The sequence below is a fragment of the Phodopus roborovskii genome, unplaced genomic scaffold, assembly GCF_943737965.1.
Source record: "Phodopus roborovskii unplaced genomic scaffold, PHOROB, whole genome shotgun sequence".
NCBI classification, from domain to species: domain Eukaryota; kingdom Metazoa; phylum Chordata; class Mammalia; order Rodentia; family Cricetidae; genus Phodopus; species Phodopus roborovskii.
Genome location: NW_026126409.1, coordinates 19078941 through 19099316, shown reverse-complemented (window position 1 = coordinate 19099316; position 20376 = coordinate 19078941). Strand labels below are relative to the sequence as shown.

General features: G+C 40.1%; 1 protein-coding gene across 3 annotated transcripts; it reads left to right on the top strand.

Annotated features, from left to right (window-relative positions):
* The first annotated feature begins 2318 nt into the window (after positions 1–2318).
* On the top strand, positions 2319–18509 carry Golga7 (golgin A7). Of its 3 annotated transcripts, none has more exons than XM_051182136.1 (6): positions 2319–2392; positions 2603–2735; positions 8244–8396; positions 13850–13951; positions 15088–15150; positions 17201–18509. In XM_051182136.1, the coding sequence occupies exons 2-5, from the start codon at positions 2625–2627 to the stop codon at positions 15133–15135; spliced, it is 414 nt and encodes a 137-aa protein (XP_051038093.1). In that variant the 5' UTR covers positions 2319–2392; positions 2603–2624; the 3' UTR covers positions 15136–15150; positions 17201–18509. The 3 variants fall into 3 exon arrangements, with proteins under 3 accessions (XP_051038093.1, XP_051038094.1, XP_051038095.1); XM_051182137.1 differs by having other exon boundaries at positions 2324–2342; XM_051182138.1 differs by lacking the exon at positions 2319–2392 and having other exon boundaries at positions 2399–2735; positions 15083–15150.
* The last annotated feature ends 1867 nt before the right edge of the window (positions 18510–20376 follow it).

The window sequence follows — 20376 nt, the reverse complement described above, 5'->3', positions numbered from 1 at the left end:
CCCCATGCCCACAGCAGATGGTCACCACTAAAACCAACTCCGTGGTATTTTTGTAGATTTTTTTTATCGTAATTGCTTTGTTTGATTTTGGTTTTGGTCTTACTGGTCTTTTCCTTGTACACTGTGGTTTGATTTTGTGTTTTGGGAGGTTTTGTGTGTATGTTTCTTGTGGGTTTTGTGAGTTTTGATTTGTTTGCGGTATTTATTTAGTTAGTTATTCACTTTCCCATAAGAGAAAGAAAGGGCTTGGTGTTGAATGGGCGGGGAGATGGGAAGAATCTGGGAGGATTCAGGGGAAGGGAAACCATGATAGAATATACGTGTGAAATTTTTTTCTATAAAAAAGTATGAAAAAGGGGGCCTTGTGTTCCATTAGAAAGTAGCAGCAGCATATTAAAATCACTTCTCTCCTAAGCTGTTTTGCTCTTGTAATTCCTTCTTTTCTTGTTTTGGTTTTTCAAGACAGGGTTTCTCTGTCCTGGAATTCACTTTGTATAGACCAGGCTCACATGCCTCTGCCTCCCAAGTACTGGGATTAAAGACTCCAGCCATCACTGCTGGATTCATTTTCTTATTGCACGTTTGTATTCCTGTTTTTCTGATATGAAGCTTCTTGGGCCAGGGTAAGGGTAGGTAAGAAAAAAATACCTAATGCCCTTTCAAATAAGTCTGATAGTTTTCTAGTTACAGCACCAATTGATTTAACTGAAGTGTTTTGCAAACCAAATCAAGGAACAATGAAAAAAAAATCTATTCTAATTCTGCCAAGGATTTGTGTTGTTGTTGCCTTTGTTTGAGTGAGTGAAAAGTGCATAAAATACTGTGTAAGATTTAGTGTGAAACCCCACAGCTTCTGTTCTAAATGCCCATTTTAACTGTATAAAGTTCATTTGGTTATAGATTTGGGGTCTGTTTGAATTTGGTGTGTGATTTTTTTTATTATTTATTTGCAAGTGTTTTAATAATAACGTTTATAAAATTAAAAAACAAGAAATGGCTTTACAGGATTTACTGAAATGAAAACTAGATGATGACCTCTTTAAAAAAAAAAAAAAAGATGCAACCCTAAAAAGACTTATAGGTTAATATCTATTGCAGCTTTACTTGCATTACTCCAAAACTGTAAATTTCCGTAAGTCTATCACTAAGTTAGTGTACAAATTTGGGAAGTCAAACAAAGGGAATTATGTATAACACAACGGAGGACTCTCAAAATAATCTATACAGTAAGAATCAGACCAAAAGCCATGATTCATTCAATTTAAGTAAAAGTTAAGGAAATGCAAACTAATTTCTAGTAACAGAAAGGTCAGTGCTGGGCAAAGGGGTCTGGTGAGTGGCAGAAAACGAGGATTATAAAGAATAAGGAACTTTTTAGAGGTGGCATTCACATCTTGATTTTATTAATAGTGCAAACATGATAAACTTAGCAAATTGTGTCCTCTTTAAATGAGTAGTCTACTGTACACCCTTTATAGGGACAATGCTATTGAGACAGGCTCTCACTATGTCGCCCTGGCTGGACTGGAACTATTTAACCAAGGGTGGCCTTGAACTCAAAAGGTCCACCAGCCTCTGACTCCCCCCCCCCCCCCCAGTTTCTGTTGGGATTAAAGGCGTGCGCCACCATGCTATTTTTAGAACACTGTAAGAGAAATCAATTATCAGGCAATGATACTAAAAGTTGTGTTAGGGTAAAAAAAAAAAAAAAAAAAAAAAGCAAGCAAGCACGAGATGTGGATGGGGTTTTCTGGCTGTCCTGCAAAGATAATGGTCCATAAAGCGGGCACCAAGGCGAACTGTAGGTCCAGTCTGGTCGCCTCCACGGGCGTAGCAGTGTATGTAGATGTTGTTGGGGATGAAGAGCCAACACCTCGAGGGGGAACTGAAGGGATGAGCGACAGTGCAAACCAGAAAGATTATCCTCCTGCCTCGATCTGGGGGGGGGGGGGGTGGCTCCCCACTCGTTTGCTTTGTAGCTGTAAACACAGGTGAACTGACTGTGTGTGAGGGATTTGGAGAGTGGCGGCTGTTTTTGTTGCGGTTCCGGTATGAAGGCGTTGACGTGGCCCAAACGAGAGCCGGCACACGCCGTCAAGAAACTACCTCACCAGAGCCGGGAATCCTGCGTCTCAAACCCCGGCATCTTTCCCTCTACTATCGGATGCACATATCAGCAACTCCATCCTCTTCTTCCGCCCGGAAGCACTCCAACCGCCTACAGGAGAACCCTCTGCCGGCCACGGCGCACCTCACCGCAGTGCGCAGGCGCGGGCGGCTCGCTTTACGGCTGGAGGGGCGGGGCGCAAGCCTAGGAGCGGCGAGGCGGTTTGCGACAGGACGTAAGTGGCGGCGAAGGTGTGCGACAGCTGCTGGAGGGCCGAGGAGGCGGGTTTGTGTTTCCAGGGCCGAACCAGGATGAGGGGGGGCGCGGGTCCTGGGCCTGGGTAGCTGGAGGCCCTCGGCTACAGCCATGAGTGGAGGGGAACGGCGAGGGGGAGGACGTGGGCACCTTTGGGCGGTGGGTGGCTCCGAAGGGCCGGCGGGACCGAGAGCCGGCTCCAGGCCGGGAATCTGACCGGTGTCTTCCCTGAATTCGCAGAGCGGCGGGTCCTGTCCTCGCCATGAGGCCGCAGCAGGCGCCGGTGTCCGGGAAGGTGTTCATTCAGCGAGACTACAGCAGCGGCACACGCTGCCAGTTCCAGACCAAGTTCCCCGCGGAGCTGGAGAACCGGGTACGGACGCAGCCTGGCTCCCTGCCCCTGCCCTGGGCAGGGAGACTCAGTGCAGCGGGATGGGACTGTAGGTCTGCCATCCCACCCGCTGCCTCATGATTCTGGAGAGCAGCAAGCCTCCAGATTCATAGCAAAAGGTGAACGAAGAAGGTATGGTCTAGTGTTTAGAGAAGGACTGCTAAGGCCAATGCTCAGATTACAGAGATCTTACAGAACTTTAAGATGCACGCCGCCTTCCGTCTACCCAGGAGTGTCCTTAACAGGATACACAGGCGCGCACACACACGGTTATTGACACCTTGACGAGGTGCTAATTCCGGACACTCCAGGCCACCTCACACAGCCTGTGGTAACCTATATCCTACTGCCTTTCCACACAAAAGAGAACGTACATCATCGTTCTCATGACTGATGTCTGTGGTCACTGTGCTCAATCATCCTGTTCAGCCCAAAGGGTTGATTAGCGATGTGCCTCATAGGCCAGACAGGCCTTCTTGGAACCTTAAAAACGTACATGGGCCTGGGCAGGAACCACTAAGGAACTTGTAGTGAGCTCTTCACTCCCAGTCATAATCATTGGGAGCTTCCTGTTAGCCTTGCTGATCAAAACTGTCATCAGGGTATAGGGCCTTTGGGTAGCCTTGTAAACATAGATGGATGTGTTTACCATTCATTCAGATTTAACAACACCCAAAAATATATCCTACTTTCGAAGTTAGTGCAGTGGGCATGTATGTGCCTGTGTCTACCCAGTGCGATTCTTTTGTTCTTCAACCTTATTACTCACGGATGTTTCTGGTTCAGAAGTCAGTTTCTGAAAACTGAGCTAGGAGGATGAGGAACTTGGAGGTAATTAAGCATGTCGTGGGTGTGGGGCAAAGAAATGTTGGTCGTGGACCAGGTGGGTGGAGATGAGTTGAGTACTGGAGAAACGTGTCACAGCCATTTAAAATCAATTTGTCAGCTTGTAGGTTGGATGTGTAGCTCAGTGCTAGAGCCTGCTCTTAGCTTGTTGAGGGCCCAGGGTTCTGTTGCTAGCACTAAATAGTCAGGCCTGTCAGCCCAGCTACTAGGGAGGCTAAGACAGGAAGCTGGCAAGTTCAAGGTCAGCCTCAGCAGCTTGAGGATACCCTGCTCCAAAATAGCTTGAAAAGGGTGGGGATCCTGATGGCATAATTCAGTGGCAGATCTCTTATCTATCATGTGTGGGCTTTAGTTTCGATCCCCAGTACTGACTGATTATTAGTGTTGGAAAAATCACTGATTAGTTTATCTTTTCCTTAAGTTTGATTTATGACCATAGGTAAGTTATTGGCCCAGTTGCCCCCCCCCTTTTTTTTAAATCTGCAAATTAAAGATCAAACAAAAATATTTGAGAAGATACTGTGTGAATAGAATATGGCCTTGAACAACTGGATGTCAGAGGCAGGATTCTAGTTATAGACCAGTATTTACTGCATAGCAAGACTGTATCTCACAGAGAGTGAAAAGGAAGATGGTAGTGTGATTTTGATTTGCTTGTTTGTGAAATGCCATTTAAATGCCTTTGTTTGCTAATTTCAACTTCTCTTTTTATTGAGCCAGGCATATGCAGAATCAGGCATAGCCTTTGTGTGTAGTAGAAGAGTTCTTATTTAAATAACAAGATGTAGTCAAATTAACCCACATATTATTGGCGTTGCTATCTTCTGGCATGCAAAAATGGTGCTTCTTTGACTTTGATAACCCCAGAATTGCCTGTAGTATTGAGCACTGTACAAAATGTGCCTTTAATTTTTTTAGTGTGTGAGTTAAACACTCATTTATACCTTAACCACTTGGAAGAGCATTATGTGTTTGAGTTGATTATAAATTTTTAGTTTTCCCTACTTTGTGTGATGGGAAATGTTAATTTCTCTACTAACCTAGAAATACTACTGATTGCTTTGCCAGTAGACCTTATTTCATTCAGTGGGAATATCACACTTGGCAGCTTAATAGAGAAAGGCACTAATACACAAATGTCTTACATTATAGTAAAAAAATGCATGCATGCCCTTTAAGAGTACAGACAAATTGTGTCAGTTAACAGGTGTACGTCCCTCTGCCTGGTAGAATGTGATGCTTTGATAACTAGGTACTTAGTTACCTCAGTAGTTCTTCAAATGAAGCTTTGTTGTCATTTTAGCCAAGATGCAAATGTTTTAGTCACCCTTGGTCTTCTGAATAGAAGAAAAGTGGAATGAACTCTAGTAGAGACAATTTCTGCTTGGTCTAGTCAGCAGAAATGAGCCTTGACATGCCATCTTATATTTGTGATCACTTTAGGATTCAGCAGTGTGTATTTCAACAAGAACAAAACTTTTGAGAAAATAATCCATTCTGAATGGTGTTTATTGGGCCATATTTTTGTGTTTGGTTCCATTTTTGCTTATCTCCAATTTCCAATATAGTCTCTAAATCAATATCCAAAGATCTTAAGAGAACTAAAGACTATCTTAATATGCTTAGACATAATAGATTTTTTTAAAACTCTTGAATTTGTTCTTTGGAGCTTAAGTACAGTCATATGTTACTTCATGACATTGAAATACATCACTAGGGAAGTTTTGTTATGTTAACCATATACCTACACAAACATTAAGGATATGAAAATAGGAATGCTCTCCAAAAGAACACTGAAAATGATAGCATAGCCTATGTGTAGAGCATTGTCTTGTCACTTAATCTGTTGCTGCTACTGGCATATTTATAAGTAGGGATACAATCCAGAACACATAGATGATATAGTAGATCAGTAACAATCATGTATTGCTAAGTTTGGTTGCATGTGCTATACTTATGAAGGCTGGAAGCTTAGATTTATTTGTACTGATATTACCACAGGTGGGGAGGGATGCATTGAGCTGCTGTTTACTGTGTCACTAGGCAGTAGGAATTTTCAACTCCATTATAATATTAGGGCCACTGTCTTTATGCACTCCATGAGCCCAGAACATTATGGAGCCCATAATTGTTAACACTGTTTGCCCCCATCACACTCTTTTAAATTAACTTTTTAAAATCACATGTGCTGTGTATTTACAGGAGTTAAGGTTGGAGCTCAGGGCTTCATACATGCTAAGAAAATGCTCGACCACTGAAAACTCAAGTTTTTCTTTTCATCTGCATTTGTTTGTTTGTTTTTGGAGACATGGTTTTTGTGTGTAACTTTGGAGCCTGTCCTGGAACTCGCTCTGTAGACCAGGCTGGCCTTGAACTCACAGAGATCCACCAGCCTCTGCCTCCCAAGTGCTGGGATTAAAGGCGTGCACCATCAACATCTGTCTTGTCATCTCCTTTTAAGACCACTTTATTCCTTCTTGTCTTAGCTTTAAAAGGAAACCCTGACTTCAGATTTTGTTTATTAAACCTGCCTAAGATTTGTCTCCATTTTGCAAATCATGGTACTCTCAGGATAATAATTAGTATTTCTATTCCAAGGGGCAGTTCTAATCTGGAAACAATAAGGTAATCCTGGGTTTGATTTCATTCTTTTGAATCATTAAATATAAAGAAATGTAAACAATTTAAAAGAATTTATCGGGTCATAATATTTGAAAATAAGTAAAATAAAAGTGAAACTTAGACTGTTAAATGCTCACTAGCTACCTGAAAAGTTAAGTTAGGCTTATGCCTGAGCTATTCTGAGTATGTTTTCAGGGCAAGAGCACCATGGCTTAGGTATTCAGTGATCAGTCTTTTAACTTTTTGGTGGGGGTCTCACTATTTAGCTCTGGCTGTACTGGAATTCACTATAGAGACCAGGCTGGCCTTAAAGTCACAGATCTGCCTGCCTTTGCGCCGCAAATGCTGGAATTAAAGGTGTGCGCCACTATGCCTAGCTCCAGGTGAACTTGGAGAAACGATTGATGCCTCTGTCTCTCAACATCTTTGCTTCTGACCTAAGAGACTTAAGAGCTCAAGGATTAGATCATAAACTACCTATCATCTACTCTCGAGATTATTTTTCTGGACAAGATATATGGCTTGGTGTTAGACTGCTTGCCTAGCGTGTTTGAGGCTCTGGCTCAGAATGATTGTGTCTGATGAAAGGCTCTACTAATGAACGGGCCTTTAAAACTCTAGGATAAAATATAGAAGTTTGAAGTCTACAGAACATTGTTAGAAGAAGAAAGTAAAAACAAATTACTAGGGCCGGAGAGACAGCCCATTTTTAGAGTAGTTGACTAACGTTCAGGAAATCCTGGGTTCTGTCTCTTGCTCCAAATAAAATTAGCTGTGATAGTTTGTCCTCTAATTCTAGCATAGAGAGGGTTCAAGGATCAGGACAGGGAAGTCATCGTGTGCTTAGCTGTATGGTGAACTTGAAGTCTGAAGTGCTGAAGACCCTGTCTTAAAAACAAGAAAGAAAGCATCGACTAGAGTGGAAAACAGCTCAGTAGCAGCTCTGTGCTCTGCCACTTAACAACAGGAACATGATCTGACTGTAAGACAGTCTCCTCTGAGCACTAGATTTGCATATATGCCATGGAGCTGTCCATACATTCTTCGGGACATATACAGCCTGTCCTTAACTGAAATATCACTGGGAAACAAATGTATTAATGTGAGCATAAGGTAATAATGTCTCAAATAGAGGTTAGAAATGGCTTTAATGTGAAGCATTGTGTTAGTTTTCTTAGTATGAAGATCTAGTCAAATAATTGCTTCAAAAAAGTAGCCTTAGAAAACAACATAGAACTTACCATTTGGTCACTCTACTTAAACACTCTTGCCCTTTTGCCTAGTAAATTCAGTAATCAGATGCTTGTTCTAAAATTGTATACTCCAAGCAGTTATATTAGTGACATGGGTCCAGATTTAATCACCTAAAAAGTTGTTTGCCTTGACTTTTGGGGTTTGTTTTTTAGACAAGGTCTCATCAGCCCAGGCTGATCTCAGCATTTGCTGTATAACTAATGTCTTAGTTACTGTTCTATTGCTGTGCAAAGACACATGACGAAGGCAACTTATAAAAGAAAGTATTTAATTAGGGGCTTGCTTACAGTTTCAGGGGATGAATGGACTCCATGACTAGCATGGTAGGGAGCATGGCAGCAGGCAGGCGTGGAGCAGAAGCTGAGAGCTCACATCTGATCTGCAAAGTTGGAGACAGAGAAAGAGCTAACTGGAGTGGCAAGAGTCTTGAAACCACAAGCCCATCCCCAGTGACACACTTCCTTCAACAAGACCACACCTTCTCATCCTTAGCAAACAGAACCACAACTGGGGACCAAGCATTCAAGCATGAACCTGTGGGGCCATTCTCATTCAAATCACTGCAGCCAAAAGTGACCTTGTACTACTGATCCTCCTGTCTTAGCATACCATATGCTGGGATCACAGTGTATTCTGCCATGCCTTATCTACTTCTGGTCTTTTAAATTCGGAATATAGTCAAAGCAATAAGGTGAATTTGTGGTAGCAAACAATGAGTTAACCATTTTTGCTTCTAAAACTTATTTTTAAATTCTTTCCTCCCCACAGATTGATAGACAGCAGTTTGAAGAAACAGTTCGAACTCTAAATAACCTTTACGCAGAAGCAGAGAAGCTTGGGGGCCAGTCATATCTTGAAGGCTGTTTGGCTTGTTTAACAGCATATACCATCTTCTTATGCATGGAAACTCATTATGAGAAGGTATGACTACATCTATGTTCAGAATGTCTAAAAATCATGAAAGAAGATGAGTTTTTTTTTTTATAGTAACAGTTGCTTTAAACATTGGAAGCATATATAATAACTGAGATTTGTTACTGCTCCTGTGTTCAGAACACAAAGGAGTGAATCCTGAGTGTTTCAGAGCAGGTCAAAATGTGTATGTCTGCTTGGAGTTGGTCAGTGTTGAGACTCCACACGTAAAGTGAATGTAGGAAATCTGTGTCTTCATTATCTCCAGCTATCATCCTGCTTGAGTTCTTTTTCCTCAGCTGCCTACCAGATCTAGAATCGCTGGTGCCAACTTAAGGTGCTCAGAATACAAACATCCCATCTCCCTATTCTGTTGAGGGGTATCCTGCCTTTTTAGCCTGTCTTTAGGTGTGAGACCTGAAGAGGGGAAACTGTCACTTGTAAAGAACTGCAGTGTTTTCTGTTTTCCCATTTGTTAGTGTCATGATGTCCTCTGCCATCCTGTCTGTTGCTGCCCCTCCTTCTCACTCTTAGACTGGTGTTATCTTAACTTATTTCTCCATGTTCTTTGCTTTTCTTTGCCTACCTTCCACTGTCCTTAGAAAACACAGCCTTACTTCATTGCCGCTTCTAAGTCAGTGGCCTTCATCCTTTTCCAGTTATGGCTGGATCGGGCAAGATCCTCCTGAAGCTGATGTCAGTTCGCCTTTGTAGCTCTGTCTCCCACACCCTTCCTTCGTTCGTTTCAACTTCCAGACCTGGTTAGTTTTCAGTTGAACAGTAGCCCTGGGGTTTTTCTCACCTTCGGTGGCTGTTCTTTCCATTTCCAGCTACAGTCCCCAGTTTCCTGGTCCTGTTCAATTTCACTCTTAGGATCAGATTATCTCTCTCTTTTGTCCTGATAACATTTAAGTGATTCTTGTCCATTTTCTGGCACTAACAATACATCACTGTGGAACATAGAGGTATGTGTCATCATTTTTCCATTTCAACTACAGGTATTGCTTCAGCCATTTTGTTAGTCACTTTAATGCCTAAGCCATGTTTTGGCTATTTTGGGCACTCCTTGAGTATGTGTTAAATAAATGACTATGTTACCACAGTAAACTCCAAACATACCTATAAATTTTTAAAGTGTTTACAGAATGAAATCCTATAAGGGTATCCACAGTGCAGACCATCTAAAAGAAATGTCACTATAAACATACATTCCGTATAAGGGAGAGCAGAAAGAGTTGCAGTTAGAATATTGGATCGTTGGAGACTAGATATCTCAGTAGCAGAGCACTTTGCCTAGCATGTGTTAAACACCTGGTTTACAAGTCAGGGTGGTGTATGCCAATAATCCCATTAATTGGGATCAAGAATTCAAGACCAAGCTTTGTTACATCATGAGTTAAAAGCTAGCTTAGGCTTCATGAAACTTTTCTCAAAAAAAGTAAAATAAAAATCTGTGGAGCTGTTGCTGAGGGTGCTGCTTCATTCTTCACTAGCATCTGAATATGTGCCCTCCTCACCCAAATCATCGTTCTATCTTATGAAGAGTGTTTGTTTACATAACTGAAGGGACTACAAACTTACTCCTGTTTAATTTCCAAAATCAGAAATTCTCAGTCTTTTGTTTAGCCTTAGTGTCTCTTTTTCACTTTTTTAGTAGTCTATTTGATGAATGAAGGGCCAGAGGAGTTTCTCATTCAAGAAGTATGAATTAAAAAGCTTGCAGGACTGGAAAGGTGTTTCTGCAGTTAAGAGCACTGACTGCTCTTCCAGAGGTCCTGAGTTCAATTCCCAGCAATGACATGGTGGCTCACAACCATCTGTAATGGGATCTGGTGCCCTCTTCTGGCATACAGGGACACGTGTAGATAGATCAAAAAGGAAAAAAAAAAAGAAGAAGAAGAAGATTTTTTAATATTATTAATATTATTTAATATTGCAATGCTGTGCTAAGCAAGATACTAGGGACAAAGCTGCACAGGGCAAAAAAACATGGTTGCTGACTTTGTGGGGTTTATAAGGTAATGATAGCAAGAGATAACACTGGAGAGAAGTAGAACCCACAAAAGTGTAGTTGTAATACGTGCTGTGAAAGAAGCAAACTGGCCTCAGATAGGAACTATCAAGGGGTACCTGCTTAAGGTTGTATGTGGTCAAAAAAGGCCTCTATGTGCTGACATTTAAACTTCAGGACATAGGATAGAAAACCTCATGCCATTCAGACAGAGGTGAGTCTATGCAGAAGCACTGTGAACTTGATGAGTCCTAGAAACCAAAAGAAGATGCTGTGGCTCAAAGTGAGGACCAGAGAAAAGATAGCTAAGGATGAACTTGATGAGAAAAACAGTTGTGTTGTGGAGGAGTGCATAGTCCTTGGGAGGAAGTATAGATTTTATCTCTAGTATAGCAGGAGCTACTCAGTTTTTATACAGAAGATAGATAGGGCAACACTGATTCTAAGTAAGTAGCCTTCGGGTCTGTGAGGAAAGAGTCCAAGAGTGGGAATGGACAAACAAGTTAGGGAGTTCACAGAAGTCCAAGCTGAGAGTGCTTAGATTAGGAGGAGGGCAGTTTGGGTGGAAGGAAGTGACTGATTCCAAAGGATATGTTAATAACACAACCAGGATTCAGGCAGGAGCTAACTTTAAGAATGGAGGGGAAGTTGAATTCCCTTAGATAAAAATGTGGTCATCCATTGGTGCTCTTAAAGAAGTATGTGTGTGTCTACCAACCATGGGAGAAGTACATCCTTTGAAGTGAATTAATAACAGGTCCTAGACACTTTCTAGCTTGGACACATTTTCTTGGAGTTCTCTCAACTATAAAGTAGATTTCTTGAAGTAGAATATTTATGCTTTATCATGTGGGTTGAATTTTTTGAAATTGTCAATACTCCTTTTAAAACTTGCTTGAACAATTATATACTTTGTTGCTTATAATATGCTATTTATTGATTTTTTTTTTTCAGGGAAAATAAAGACATTAGTGTTATTTCTCCATTGTTGTTATCTATTAGAATTAGAGAACAATTGAGCTTGTAGAAGGTTCTCCTCACTGTCTGCTTTGTTTACCAATTAGAAAGCATCCCTTCTGCCTGTGGGTTGTAGTTAGAAGGACACGAATATTTTTCTGAAAAAAATGGAGATTCTGATCTCAACTCAGCCTGGCTCTTGCTATCTCTAGCAGCCTGTTTTCAATGTCACATTCTTAGAAGAGCAATTGTCTATTCTGGAGGTTCAATCATGGTCATGTTTCATTTTGTAAATGTTAGACTAATTGAGGTTGTATTGAATGTTTGGAAATAAAGTAATTTTGTTAAATATTTTGGTTTGTTTTAACATTGATTTAAATTATAAGAATCAGTGAGTTGGCTCAGTGGATAGAGGGGCTTGTGTGAAGGTCCAATGACCTGAGTTTGAGCCCTGGAATCAACAGTCGACAGGGGAGAAATGACTCCTGATATTTGTGCTCGGGTCTTGACACATGTGTCCTGACCAGGCACACACTTATATACACATAAAAAATTAATTTAATCATGAATAAAATGTCATTTTAGGGTCTTTTGGGATGGAAGTAGCAGGTACAGTTTGGGATGACTACCTGTAATAACAGCTTATCGTTACTGGGAATGAAAGAGTCCAAAAACAACTTGTATTGCCTTCTCCAAAATAGTGTAAGAAGATTTGGAAAAGAGAGGGAGAGAGAGAATAAATTATTTTCTTTCTGAACTGATAGCCAGGTGCACAGAAATGGTACTAGAGGTTAAACAGAAACTTTGCCCAACAAATTGTGCTTGAATCAAATAAAGGAATGCTATTTACTTTCCCAAGGAGGGAAGATGTTCTAAATAGACCTGTTCTTAAAAACCGTCTGTGCTCCCTCTACTATTAATGAACCGAGGCTAAGGGACACTTAGGACACTTAGTCTCCAGGCTCCCATTCTGGTGGTTGAGTTAAGGAAATGGGAAGATGATTGAATGTCCTGAGCGGAACTCCTTTATGGACTGCTTCCCTCCACTCATTAATTTAGAGTGATTGACAGGCTGTGAAGATAATGCCTGTAGGTTTGCTCACAGTGACCAAGCAGAGCTCACATTCTTCAGAGCTGAGCATGAGATAGTGGTACACAAAGTGCTGCAGGTAGTGAGGTTTAAAAATTGTTACTTTTAGAACTAGCCTTTTAAATTTACTAAATACAGAATCATGTAGATTGCTCATTCCATATCTGTCCACATCGTTTTTGTTTATTATTTTTTAATTTTTTTTTGGTTTTTCGAGACAGGGTTTCTCTGTATTACTTTGGAGCCTATCCTGTAACTAGCTTTGTAGATCAGGCTGGGCTTGAACTCACAGAGATCCACCTGCCTCTATTTCTGCCTCTTGAGTGATAGGATTAAAGGCATGTGCCACCATTGCCCAGCCACATAATTTTTAAAAAGGTAATAAACCTGAGATTATATTACCCCAAGAGATAGAATCTAAGTAGCATATATATTTTTTTCCTTCAATAAGAAAACTATTCAAACATCTCTATTACAACATCTGTCTCCTTTGTTCCTTTTCCTGGCACATCTGTACACTTAGGCTTGTTTTGTTTCCAGATGTTGCTTTTCCTCTTTATTGTAATCTCATCATTTGCTCCTAGATTGTATCTAAGGAAGTGCTGGATAACTTAAGAAAGACTAAATCACAGTTTCTTAGACTGCTAAAGCCAGAGAGGGATTCTGATGTAAAACATGTAGCTCCTCGACTTTAACTAAAGCTATTAAGACATATTTCCTCACTCCCTCAGAACTGACTGTTTCTCAAAGTTCCTTTGTGTCCTGTATGGGTTTTGTCTACATTTGTTTTGACTTTTACAAGCTTAATAATAAATTTATAATTTGAAGTTCCTGTCTAGGAAACAAGAACAGACTACAGCGTATCAATGTATGCAAACATAGGAATGATTCGAGACACCTGTGATGAGAACCCCCTCCCCCAGCACTCAAGTCTGTGTGTCTGCATGCTTTACAAAGGAAGTGAACCTCCCAGGAGCTCTACAGAGCTCCCTTTGTTATAGGCTGAGCCTTTGCTTTAAATGGCTGAAAACACACAAAAGGGAGAACAATGGTTCTTGAGCAGGAAGTTCTTACACAAGAATGATTCTTCATATTAGAAGAGGTGATATCAGCTGATGACACTTTGAGTAGTAGAAGGAAAACTGTGTGTGTAAACATTTCCCTGTGTCCAGGATGAGGTGAGTGGGTTAGGAGATGGTTCTCACTATATATGTGTACATTTGCCATGCACTGACGTCCAACACAATGGACACACTGTGACTTGTGTGCAGCAGGTAAGAGCCACATAATAGACTTTACTCTGCCTTGTAAATCATGACTTGCATTGAAAACCAGCTTACTGTCTGTGTATTCTGAGATCTAGCTAATACTTCAAATGAAAGCTGTGATGCTTCCTTCTGACAGGTCCTGAAGAAAGTCTCCAAATATATTCAAGAACAGAATGAGAAGATATATGCTCCCCAAGGCCTACTCCTAACAGACCCCATTGAGAGAGGACTCCGAGTTGTATCTTTTTAGTCCAGATCAGAAGGCTAAATATCTAAAAGAAAATTGTAATGGTACTGTTTGGCCTTGGCCAAAGAGAAATTTAACTCCTACCCTTCTTGCACTCAGAATTTTTATGTGAAATATATACCATAAGCATCCCTTCACCAGCATGTTTTCTTAAAGCACATCTCTCTGAAGTTGGTATTGCACGGGTCTCTGGATTGTTTAGTATTCTGGGAAGCTTCTAAAAGTAGCATGTCTCAGCTGCAGTCACTAGCAGCCTGGAGCCCCTTAGAAATGTGTGCTGAGATTTGTCACCCAAACGAATTGCAGTCCACAGATTGATCTGACTAGTTGAAGTCAGTCACACCTGCCAGATGTGTAACTCCATCACCTTTGACACACTGTGTATATTTCCAGAGGCAATAGGCCTTGAGTAATCACTAAGTAGATTTGCTAAATAAAATTGCAAAACCTCATTTACTTTATAAATGAAGTAATAGCTAAAGTTTCTAACCTAGGCACATCAACCTAGGCTGTGCAGTAGATAACTTTAAAGGTTTATTTTCTGCCCAATGGTTCTTTTAGGGGGTCACAAACCCTCCCCCATGAAAACACTTTCATATAATTTCAGGTATTTTTGAGCCCCTGAATTCCTATGAGTTCTTAGGAGTCGTGAATCTCCTGGTTACAAAAATATTTTCCCGGGACTGGATAGTGGCTCAGGGTTTAAGTGCACTGGCTGCTCTGACAAAGGGATCAGGTTTGATTTCCAGCACCTATGTGGCAGCTCACACCCATAATTCCAGTTCCAGGGGATCAGCACCCCTTCTGACCCTCATGATAGGCACTGCACAGGCTTCGTGTATGTATATACATTCAGGCAGAACATACACATAAATAAGGGTAAAAAAAAATACTTTGCCAATTCTGTTTAAAACTAGTGATTTACAAGTAAGTATACTCAAATCATTGCAGATAATTAGAACTTTATGCAAAGCAGCAAAGGAATGTTTAACTGAAGTAGGAAGACATTTAATAATTCAGAGGTAAGCGAAACAATCTGCACAAACCAAACTGCACATTGTCTTGTGCTGTCTGTCCCCTTCGTGTGTTACAGTCTAGTGTATTTTCTTAACGGCCATGCTGTTTAGATTGAAATCACCATCTATGAAGACAGAGGTGTGAGCAGTGGAAGATAAACCATAGAATTAAAGGTGAATATGAAGTAACATGGTTTATATGCAGCTTTAAAATCTTTAATTGTGCATGACTTTTTCCCCTGCTTGGTAAATAACAGACTAAATCAATGTAGGGTACTCTACATTGTATAAGCTTCAGCTAATTACAGGTTCACTTTGTATTTTAAATGTGTATGTAACCCAAAATTGACTTGATTATACGCTTTAATTTTTATTTTTACCTCTCTATCATCCTGAGACTGGAGTTATTGTGATATTTAGAAAGGAGTTTGTTTGGCTTGTTTATTTAATACTTGAGCTGTCCTAACTTCCTCAGTGTTAGATGTCTGCCTGTGTGCCTTGGCTTTAAGGAAGCCCCAGGGGGGGAACATGGCTTCAGAACTTTTTGGAAGAAACTTTATCTGGAGGGTACAACATAAATTTTATTTCTTAATATTCTTATATATCCCTTTAATAAATAGGGACAAATTAGTTGCAGTAATAAAAACCTGTGTCGGACATTGTTGAGCCTGTCCCTCTATCTCTCCAGCTCTCTAAAGGACAGAATGGTATGTCACTGTCACTGTCCCATCCATGTCACTTACAGTTCTGCTGCGCTTCACGGGGTCTGCTCCTGATACACAGAGCATACAAAACACACATGTCTTCTGGGCATCAAAACTATTGGATGCCATTTGTGGGCTCCTACTCTGCTGGGTATTATACTTCTGAATCTCACAAGTGTGCCCTTCAGATGAGCAAACCGAGGCAAATAGGCAGTAATCAGGGTCACACAGATAACAAGTGTTAGATGAGCTCAAGGCTGATAAACCACAAAGGCCCGTTCTAGACCATGCTTTGTCTCAGTGTTTACGGCAACAAAAACATACAGAAAGACAGATTATGGGTGTAATGTTAATTCCCCCCTTTTTTTCAGTAGCTTTTTAAAAATCCATCTTGTCTCCTGATCATTTACTGAATCCTATGAATCATTCAACATTCCAAAACTCTGCAGTCTTTTTAGCTACAGTTAACTTGTCACCTAAAGTTTTGAAAGCCAGGGGTCTAAATAATGACTGCCATATGTTTTATGTCTTTTAAAGGGCTTTGTTTTGAACACATGGCATTACTTGTCCATACATTTTCTCATGTGCAATTTCCAATCTGATATTTCTCAGATGAACCACCAGGAGCTCTCTGTGTGGTTTTTGTTATGTGCTATTGGAATAAGTTTATCAATTACAGCTGCATTGACTTTGCACAGCCCATTTATCATGACTCCTTTTGTAGATGTTACTGCTTTAAAGATGTTTTTCTGAGGTAGTGTAAAGTTGTGAACAATTATATCTCAGACCCTAATGTATCAATATTAAGACAATAGTGACACTTTGAATTGGGAAAGATTTGCATTAGGAACTTTTAGATAGTTTCATGAATGCAAATAGTTTTGTTCAATACAGTGTAGTTTTCAGACCTTGTGTTCCTTTATTCCAGGATCCAGTATAGGGTAGGATGTTAGAGAAGGACATTAAGCCATAAGAATGGCTTACTTAGTTCAGCTATTTCTCTTAAAGTCTACAAGGTGACTGTAGTTTGAAGTATTCTTAGATGGGAATTAATAGTGTAACATGAAATCACAAACCATGGGGATGCCTTTACTTTTTAAAAGATCTCTAAGCAAAAAAAAATATTTTGCCCTTCAGTTTTATATCTTATTGTTTATATTAGATACATATGTTTTTTGTCTAAGATTGTCAGTATTTAAGGATGAAATAATCTGATGCTCTCTCCTGGCTTCCCTGGCCCTGCACATGGGTGGTACACAGGTACATGTAGGCAAAACACTGGTATGCATGAAATATAAGTTTAAAAAAAGAGAGATTAAATATAATTGCCAGCAGAATAAATTAGTGAGTGATAAAAATAACTGACATTTGTTAGCACTTACGTGATAGCATATTCTAAGTGATTAATCACAACTCTGCTAAATAGTTGGGTATTAGCACAGTTCATGTCATTCATAAGTGGTGGTTTTTAAGGTTATTTTTAGCATTCCTTTCTGAAGTATACTTTTCACCTCTTACAGATCCCACCTCCAGTTGGGACCTGCGTCTATCCACTGGCCAATGGCAGAGTGTCCCTACCTCCTCTCCAGAGCGTCATTCTCTTGTATCTGCTGCCAGAGCCATGGTGCCACACCTGGAGTGACTTCCTGTCACTCACATCCACTTCGTGTCTCACAATTGTGTAGGACTCTGTAATCTTTTGATTTGTTTCCAAGAAAATACAAGGAAGCATTCACTTTTTAAAATTCAAAGCCATTTAAATAATAAGTAGTTGGTCAGCCCAAGACAACGTCTTTTCTTAACTGACACCAGTATCATTGGTTCTGTTTATCACTTGGGCCAGTTCCCTAGGTGGCTTTATAATTCAACAAGTCATGTCTTAAATACAGTTTCTTCCCAAATCAGTGACAGGCTTTGTGTGTGTGTCACACCTGTGGTTTGGCTAATGCACCGCCCAGATCTCCAAAAGCTGCCAGTCTTGACATGATTCCAATCTCAAGATTGATTTCTGCTGTTCATTTTCAGAAACTGAAGCTCCCTGAGAGAATAATATATGTCATTTGTTTTAGTATTGCAGTTATTATTAAAGCAGTATTTAATGCAATTCAGGTTATTTCTTTGAAAACATTTATGTTAATGTGCATTACCTCGAAATGTTGGGAAGATGTTGTATTTGTTGCTTGTTCCTTACACAAATAAGTAAGCACAAAATGTAGATGCTCAGCCATCAGATATCCTGTCCCTGCTCTGCCCCAAGTGTGTAATAAGCAAGTGTCCCAATAAGCAAGTGACATTTAACTCTAGTTTTGTTACAAATATAACTTAGGAGAAAAAGTTGATAGGAATTATACTGTATGTTGCTAATGTGTAACCTACTCATAAACTCTGATTCATAGCCTTCTCACATACAGTATTCAGGGCACAGAAGTCTTTTGATTGACTCGAGTAAGTTTTGGCTTCCACATTAAACTTGCAAGTTCAAGTCAATTTTTCCAGCTCTTTATCTCTATACTCTTAGTATTGGAATTTCTTATGTCCTTTCTTTTAGGAGTTTGAGAGCACTGTATTTGGGAGAAAGTTAAGAAGTCTATGGAATGAATGAAGCAGTTAAAAGTTTAACTTTTAGAGATACTGTAGGTGCTAATACTGGATTTAATCTTTCAGATTTAATTTGTTTTCTGGGCCTTGTAGCTATTCAGTAAACCCCCATAGATCTGTGTAATAATTTAAGTGTTCTTTTAAAGCCTATATTAGTCTGTCTGCCTTTTAAACTTGTTGCAATAACTTTGCTGAAATATTAACACATTAGTAAAACTTTTCTTAAATAAATTGTGTGTGTTGTAGTTGATGTGATTTGATAAAGGTAAATAATATAGCATTGTATTTGGAAGACAATGTTAGAATAAGACAGAGTATATCTAAGTATTTTTAATTGTGTGTCTGTGTTTTGTGTGTGGGTGCACTCATACCATGGCATGCATGTGGAGGTCAGAGTCAGTTTTCTCCTTCTACCACGTGGATCCCAAGGACCAAACACAAGTCATCAAGGTTGATAATAAGAGACTTTACCTGCTGAGCCATCTCACCCACCCTCACTTGTTATGTGCACTTTCCCGCCAGCCTGGTCCCAGAGCCAGTCAGTCCCAAAATAACACACAGAGGCCCTATTATAACATTGTTGGTCAATGGCTAGTGTGTCTTATTGGCTAACTCTTGTCTTAGCTCTTAACTCATTTCTATCAATCTAAGTATTTCCATGTGATCTTACTGGAGAGAGAGTCCGGACCTCTTATTCATCTCAGGGTGTACATTTTTACTCCTCTCTACTACATCTCCCAGAATCCTTCTCTCCTAGTTCTACTTCTACCTCTCTTGCTTATCTATAGGTCAACAGTGCTTTATTCATTAACCAATAAGAGAAAACATTTACAGAATGACATCTCTCATCACTCATTTAATGTAAATGGTTTTCATTACAAAAGAGTTGTCAGAATTACTACACTATCTTGAATCATCTGATGACTTTAAAAAATAAGGTAGAGAATACAAAATAGCACTGGTTAGATGGCTCAGTGGGTAAGAACGCTTGCCCCAAGCCTGACCACCTCAATTCAGTCTCCTAGACCCACTAGACAGAAGAGAACCAATTCCACAAGTTAGAATTTGACCCCTACATGCATACTGGGCACGTAGAGGCACAGGATTGTTTTTTTTTTTTTTTTTTTTTTTTTTTTTTTTTTTTTTTTTTTTAAGACAGGGTTTCTCTGTGGCTTTGGAGACTGTTCTGAAACTAGCTAGCCTTGAACTCACAGAGATCCGCCTGCCTCTGCCTCCCAAGTGCGGGGATTAAAGGCGCGCACCACCAACGCCTGTCTTTAGGTACACAAAATTTTAAGGATACAAAATACAGTCTATTCTGACATTTTACTGTGAGCTTATTTTCCTATAGGGAAATTTCACCATCTTTCTATGGAAATGAGTAGACAGCAATATGTGTAGTTGTATACTTTCCAATGCAAAAAACTTGAAAATGTAAAAATAGCAAATAGTTAATTCACACATTACTTCCCCTTAGTAACATGGAGGTTCTGGGACACTTCAGGATATGTATAGCTTGCTTCAAGGTAAGATGGAGTTATATGGGCCTAATGAGATGGCTCAGATGCCACCAAGCCTGACAACCCAAACTAGATCCTCATGACACACATGGTGAAGAAGAAATAGTCCATTTAGCTCTCTAACCTCCATTTGCTTCGGTGGGACCATCCCAGGCATGCCAAATAAATACATGGTGTGGGGTTGCAGTTACCCACCCAAGCAAAGATTATGGCTAGTCCACATTATACTCTACCTCAAGTATCTTAGATGAACAATTTTGTTAAATGTGCTTATAGCCAAGAAGTACTATAGTGTGCTGGTAACGTAGCTTAGTGGTAGAGTGCTTATCTAGCATATATGAGATCCTAGGTTCAATCAGTCATCGAAAAAAATGAAAAAGACTCTTAGGAATTAATAACACAAACTGAACCCAAGTGGTCCTTGTGCCTCAGCTAGTTCTGGCATTCAGACAGAAACAACCATGCCCAGTTTTTTGGTTTTTGCCATCTACCTAATACAAATATTGACCCTAGTAGCCTGTTAGCTATGTTCTATTAATTTTTTACTTAATTCTAGCTGGAGTGTGGGTCTACAGTAG

What these genes read in the sequence shown, in the direction of transcription:
- Golga7 (XM_051182136.1), top strand. Translation starts at nt 2,625, where the DNA reads ATGAGGCCGCAGCAGGCGCCGGTGTCCGGGAAGGTGTTCATTCAGCGA. An exon ending in CCGCGGAGCTGGAGAACCGG is followed by an intron (nt 2,736 to 8,243) that starts GTACGGACGCAG and finishes TCCTCCCCACAG; the next exon opens with ATTGATAGACAGCAGTTTGA. An exon ending in TTGAGAGAGGACTCCGAGTT is followed by an intron (nt 13,952 to 15,087) that starts GTATCTTTTTAG and finishes CATGCTGTTTAG; the next exon opens with ATTGAAATCACCATCTATGA.